At 37.6% G+C, this 7243-nt stretch overlaps 1 protein-coding gene across 1 annotated transcript; it reads right to left on the reverse strand.

The window, feature by feature from the left end:
- Positions 1-2387: 2387 nt before the first annotated feature.
- LOC136254953 (cytochrome c oxidase subunit 1-like) lies at positions 2388-3648 on the reverse strand. The gene is given in 3 exon segments (XM_066047672.1): positions 2388-2703; positions 2748-3403; positions 3405-3648. Coding segments are annotated over 3 exon segments (1167 nt in total). The 5' UTR covers positions 3600-3648.
- Between the last annotated feature and the right edge of the window lie 3595 nt (positions 3649-7243).

Genomic DNA, 7243 nt, shown 5'->3' on the forward strand with positions numbered 1-7243 from the left:
ACCCAACGATTTTCAGCTTCTTCCCATACGCGGTTTACCCTGTAGGCGTGACAACACATCGGCGTTATTTTTCGTGAATAATCGCTAATAACTCTTTACCTGTTTATCGTATTCCAGCTATCTCTTTTCTTTTTACTTTTATCTTCAATCAAGTTTTCTTCTTCATCCAACGAAACCATATCGAGGCGTTAATTTTCTGTATCAACACTTTCTATAAAGCAGAATGGACGCCACAAGATTATTTAAGGCACTTAGACTACGCGCTACTGTACGGAGGTTATTATTATTATTATTATTATCAATTTACCAAAAAGGAAGGCATGCACGAAAGGCAAAGCCTGTACAAGGTGTCCGCCTACAAAAAACAAACATACATATACCTACAGTACACTACAAACTAAACAGTACACAACAAAACACAAAACAGTGATTAAGAAGTTACTTGACACATAAGTAATTATAAAGGTGATGCCGGAAAGACTTTCGATTACTGTCTTCAAGGATATGTAATGGCACAGTGTTCCAGAAGAAAGTTGTGTTGACAAAAAAAGAATATCTCCTAGAATTAATGGTGGACTGTGGAGGGACTAGTGAAAGATGGTGACTTCTGGTAGATGCTATGGAATTAAATGAACAGTGACTATTAAATGTAATAGATGTTTGCTGGTGATACATGTCATTGAGGAAACTGACCGAAAGGAAACTTCGTCTTGACTGGAGAGAAGGAAGGTGAAGTTGGGAGCAACAATCATTCGAAGAAATGGTCCAAGAGCTGGTAGATGGACTCCAGCGACTCCCACAGATCCATCGAGCTGCCCGCTTTTGTAGGGACTCTAGTAGTTGGATATCTCCCAAATTATGGGGATTCCATACGACTGCAGCATACTCTAGTGTTGGCTGGATGATAGCTTTGTATGCAGCACACTTAGCTGCACGGCTGCAACCAAACATTGATCTACGTAAATAGTTCAAAGACTTGGTGCCCTTACTGACAACATACTTGCAATGCTTAGACCAGTTTAACTTGGAATCTACCTGCACACCAAGATGCTTCACAGGATTACTCCATGAAATAGGTTGATGGTTAATGGAGTATGTAAATGGAATTGGTTTGCGTTTGTTAGTAATCATAAAAGCTTCACATTTGGTGGGATTTAACTTTAATTGCCAGCGACTAGCCCAAAAAGAAATGGCAGTGAGGTCATTTTGTAGGGAAGAACATTCCTTGAGAGTGTCAGCTGGAGCATAAAGTAAAACATCACCAGCAAACATTTTAACAGTGGAGTGTTTTACAACAGAAGCCAAATCATTTACGTAAATCAAAACAAAAGTGGACCCAAGACAGTTCCCTGTGGAACCCCAGAAGTAACAATGGCCCAATCTGAAACAGTACCATTGATTACCACTCTTTGTTTTCTTTTAGTTAGAAAAAATCTAAGCCATGACAGTACTTTACCATGAATTCCTAGAGAGCTTAATTTAAGCAAAAGGCGTTCATGTGGTACAGAATCAAAAGCCTTCGCAAAGTCAAGCAGTAGACAATGTACAGTGCTTCGTTGTTCTAAACATTGAGACCAATCATCAACAGCCTCAGTCAGAAGAGTTACAGTAGATCTTTTATTTCTGAAGCCAGATTGAGAAGGACTAAGCAGTTGGTGACACTCCAAAGCAGAAACTAAGTGTCGGTGCAAAATATGCTCAAAAACTTTGATTACAATAGAAGTGAGACTGATTGGTCTGTAGTTACTAGGATTATGCTTGTCATTACGCTTGTGTATCGGAACAATATTTCCTGAAACCCAGTCAAAGGGAAGAGTACCTGTTGATAGTGATTTGTTGAATAAGTGACAAAGAGGAATGGAAATATAATCTGCAGCATTTCTCAGTAGAAATGAAGTAATATTATCAGGGCCACAGGCTTTGTTAGCACTCAAGTGGCACAGTTCAGCATGAACTTCTTCAGGTGTTATAGAGATTGAGTCGATGATAGTAGGATGTGAGGATTCAGGAGTTAGTGAGTCAAGATTAGAGGTATTTTCCTTGGTGAAAACTGAGCAGAAATATCTATTAAACAATGATGCCTTGTCAGAGTCTTTGGTGATTGTATTACCAGAGTCATGGAGTGGAGGGATGGGATTACGATAGCCTTTCACTGTATTAATCCACCTCCAGAATTGCTTTGGGTTGGTATGGCTCTGCTGACACACTAAATTAGAATGACTAGCAGTCTCTTGGTGACACTTTGAACGGACCAGGTTACTGATAGATCTATACTTTCTCAGAGTGGCTGGATTACCTGAACGCTTGTACTCACGATATAAATGCTTTTTCCTGTGGATTAATTTTATTGTAGATTCTGAAAACCAATGCTTCATTTTCCGCTTATTCTAACGAACTGATGGAAACACATAATCCACAGCAGAGAAAAATAAATCTTTCCATTGAGACCATGGTAACTCAATATCACCATTCTCAAAGTCAATAACTTCCCAGGAAACACGGGACAAAACTTCTTTAAAATCATCAATATTAGCTGCTTTATAATTATATAACACACGTTTAATGGTGGACTGGTGTGGTATACTGGCGGATAACATAAAGTGGATAGCATCATGGTCACAACCAGGAAGGCTATCAGTAACCCTCACTGATGAAATCAGATCTGGGTTGGTGGTGAGTAGCAAATCAAGAATTTTGTCACCTCTGGTAGGATGAGATACAAGTTGACTGAAGAAGTTATCACAAACAAATTCACATAAAGAACACCAATTGAAATTAAAGCATACACCATCCCCAAATAACCAAATATCCCTTTTTGACTAAATACTGGTATCACTTGAGATACAATCCCAAACCCGGGTAATACTAAAATATATACTTCTGGATGTCCAAAAAACCAAAACAAGTGTTGAAACAAAATTGGGTCTCCTCCACCGGCCGGATCAAAAAAAGATGTACCAAAATTCCTATCTGTTAATAACATCGTTATCCCCCCAGCTAAAACTGGCAAAGACAACAATAACAAAAAAGCCGTTACCAAAATTGCCCAAATAAATAGTGGCATTCTATCAAAACTTATTCCTGGGCCCCGCATATTTAAAATCGTCGTAATAAAATTCATTGACCCCAATATTGAAGAAATACCCGCAAGATGTAAACTAAATATCGCCATATCTACTGAAGGCCCTGAATGTGCTTGAATACTTGAAAGTGGTGGATACAATGTTCATCCTGTCCCCGCTCCTTGTTCCACAAATGCCGACCCTACTAACATCATTATTGCTGGCGGCAATAACCAAAAACTTATATTATTTAATCTTGGAAATGCCATATCTGGAGAACCTATATAAGTTGGCAAAAACCAATTCCCAAATCCCCCTATTAAAATTGGCATCACAAAAAAAATATATCATAACTAAGGCATGCGCCGTCACTATTACATTATATAAATGATCATCTCCAAGCATTTTTCCCGGCCCCGATAATTCTAACCGTATTAACATACTCAACCCCACACCAACCACACCTGATACCCCCCCTAGTACTAAATACAAGCTACCTATATCCTTATGATTTGTAGAAAATAACCAACGTATCATTTATTTTATATTATGAATGTAAAATGGATATTATCATACACATTTTACATCCTGAATACCAAGTTCCAGTCAAGAATTGAATGTAATTTGGTATTCAATGAATGGCAAATTCTATTCTATTCTATAGAATTGAATAGAATTTGCCATTCAGAATACAAAATGGATAATCTTTGATTGTCCATTTTGTATTCATTGAATCATAAAATAGACACTTTATATCTATTTTATGATTCAGAATGTAATTGAATTTTGGTTTAAAAAATTATAATGCAAATAATATAAGAAACGCCATCATTAAACAAAATAACCCCATCGCCTCAGAAATTGCAAACCCTAAAATTGCATAAGTAAATAATTGTTGTTTCAAACTTGGATTCCTAGCATATCCTATTATCAAATTCCCGAAGACTGTTCCAATACCGGCCCCACTACCGGCTACACCAATAGTCGCAGCACCGGCACCAACAAATTTAGCTGCCATCAACATATCTGACATTAATAGCAATTAACAAAATCAATTAATGTATTAATTGATTTTGTTAATTCACTTAATTTTGCTAATAACAAAAAGACCGTATAATCTTACCGATCTTTTTTCATAAATTTTGAATACAAATGTTATGAATGGCAAATTCTATTCAATTCAATAGAATAGAACTTGCCATTCATAATACAAAAATTGATAATGTAAATTATCAATTAGGGAATCCCAAAAAGCCAATTTATAATGGGATTTTTGGGATTCTGAATGGCAAATGGATAATCTTTGATTATCCATTTGCCATTCTGAATACAAAATTACATCTCCAGTTACTTATCAGCAACTGGAGATTTAACTTTTGGTGATGTGGTTAACCAGTCAACATCTGGAGTATTAAAATCTCCACAAACAATAGGTGGTAAGGAAGTGGAAGTAGCACCAAGTGCAGAGTGCAGTGATCGTAGCGAGGGATCAACTGCCCGTCAGTACCTAAAGTCGTCTTGAGACTCAAGACGACTTGAGTTTCTTAAGACGACTTGAGTGAATCTTATATTCGCGATCTAAAATTTTGCGATTGACTACCTCGCGCGTTTTATCGATATAATCAATAATTTTCTCTGAGCACTTCTAAAGCCTCAATACAATATCGTAAGTATTTTATGGCTTCAATTTTTCAGTTTCTCAAGACGACTTCAGTTTCTCAAGACGACTTCAGCTTCTCAAGACGATTTCAGCTTCTCAATACGTCCAAGACGACTTCAGCTTCTCAAGACGACTTCCGCTTCTCACTGAGCTTCTGAAGGTGACTCGAGTTTCTATAGATGGATTTTAATGGTGGATGTTTTATTAGAGTATTTGACTGTTCTGTGAGATAGAATATTTAGACTTTGAGCAGTTTCTTGTGCCCCCTACACCATCTTTGAGTCCATTAATGAGTTGCTTTGGTTGAAAAGCATTAAACCATGCATTATTTAGCATGTTCAAGTATTGGGAATCATACCATTACTGGAGAACTTAGCAAATACTGGACTGCTAGAAATGACCTAACTGTTTGTGATTCTTTACTTCTTTTCAGAGCTCGTATTGTTGTCCCTGCAAATCTGCAACATGACACCTTATGCAAAATCCATCAAGGCCAATAAGGGATAGAGAGATGCCGTCAACTAGTAGCAACCTCAGTGTGGTGGCCAGTAGTATCTTCACAATTGGAACAATTTATAAAGCAATGTCCTACTTGCGTGAAACTTACACCACCAGCCAGAGAACCAATGCTCAGCTCAGTGCTACCTAAGTACCCCCGGCAAAAAGTGGCTACTGACTTATTTGAACTGAACAAACAATCCTATCTCTTAGTAGTAGATTACTACTCACGCTTTCTGGAGGTGATCAAGCTAAGCTCTACCACTTCATCAAGTATTGAAAGTGCAATAAAGAGTATTTTTGCTTGACATGGTATCCCCCAAACCGTCATAAACGATAATGGTCCTCAATATGACTCGACTGAAATGAAAGAGTTTTCGTCAGCTTATGGCTTTAAGCATGTAACATCAAGCCCCTACTATCTGCAAAGTAACGGTTTAGCAGAACGCGTGGTGAAGACAGTTAAGGGCCTCCTACACGACACTTCAGATATGGCACTCAGTGTCCTAAGCTACAGAGCTACTCCACTACCATGGTGCCATTTGAGTCCTGCTGAACTCCTGATGGGCAGGCGGCTTAGGACAGAACTACCGCAAGTTGCCAACTAGCTAGTTCCTAACTGGCCACGTTTTCAAGGCTTTGTGGAGAAAGATAGACTGCACAAAGAACAACAAAAAGAGAATTATGACCACAGTCACAGGGTGAAAACAGCAGCTATCCTTCCTGAAAACACTGATGTGTGGGTAAACACACAAGGCAGAAATGTTCCAGGAACTGTTGTTACCACTGCCACCACCCCTAGATCTTATATTGTTACTATGCCATCTGGGGCGATTTGACGAAACCGCATAGAGCAACGTTCAGAAGAAGCAATGACCCAATCACACCAACCAGACAATGACAACAGAAGAGTTACCAGATCTCAAACTGGAACACAGATAAGACCACCTAACAGACTCACATATTCTTGAGACTTTTGAAAGGGAGATGTGGTGTGAACTATGTATTACTGAACGACATGCACACAGACTTTGTATGTAACCTTTCAAGTGTATGTATTAGCTAGCTATAATTGACTTATACTGTAATGATGTATGACATCATTTGTAGCTGTATGGTTGCCTCTATATATATTGTGTGTTGTACTTCTATATATCATTCTCATTAGTAACTATCTATTGGCGACAACTGCGAGTTACACTACGTTAGCATCACACTACATATGGTATGCATCCAAGGGTTCTTAAAGAAGCTGTAGCTCAGTTATGTTTCCCATTTACAGTTTTATTTTAACGATCATTAGATGAGGGTTTCTTACCTGAAGACTGGAAAGCAGCAAAAGTAATTCCTATTTTCGAAAAAGGAGAAAAGTCTAATCCCGGAAACTATCATCGAATAAATTTAACATCTGTATAATTATAGTATGTAAGGTTTTGAGTCTATTATTAGAGAAGAAATTATTAATGTCATGTCAGCCTACAATCTTCTCTCAAACACACAGTATGGCTTTTTACCAAAGAGATCATGTATGTCTCAACTTCTAATAGTAATGAAATTCTGGACAGATGAAATTCAAAAGGATAACCCAGTTGATGTTATTTATATCAACTTATAATAAACTTCGATAAAGTACCCCACGAGAGACTCCTCATTACGTTAAAGGCATATGGGATTACAGAAAACTATTAACATGGATACGATCATTTCTCAAGCAGCGGAAACAACAAGTATCAGTAAATTTTTAATGGTATTGAATCTGACTGCATTAATGTAAAGTGTGGAGTCCCACAGGGATCTGTTTTAGGCCCTATTTTCATTATCATGTATATTAATGACTTACCCAGTGTTCTAACAAATCCTTGTTTACTTTTTGCTGATGACACCAAAGTGTATAGCTGTATTACAAATGATAATGCCATTGAAAGACTACAACATTACATTGTTACGCTAGAAAAATGGTCAGAGGTGTGGAAGATGCCTATTAACATCTTAAAATGTAAAATTTGGGATATTCTAACCCAAA

This window comes from Dysidea avara, chromosome 5 (genome assembly GCF_963678975.1).
Source record: "Dysidea avara chromosome 5, odDysAvar1.4, whole genome shotgun sequence".
NCBI lineage: Eukaryota > Metazoa > Porifera > Demospongiae > Dictyoceratida > Dysideidae > Dysidea > Dysidea avara.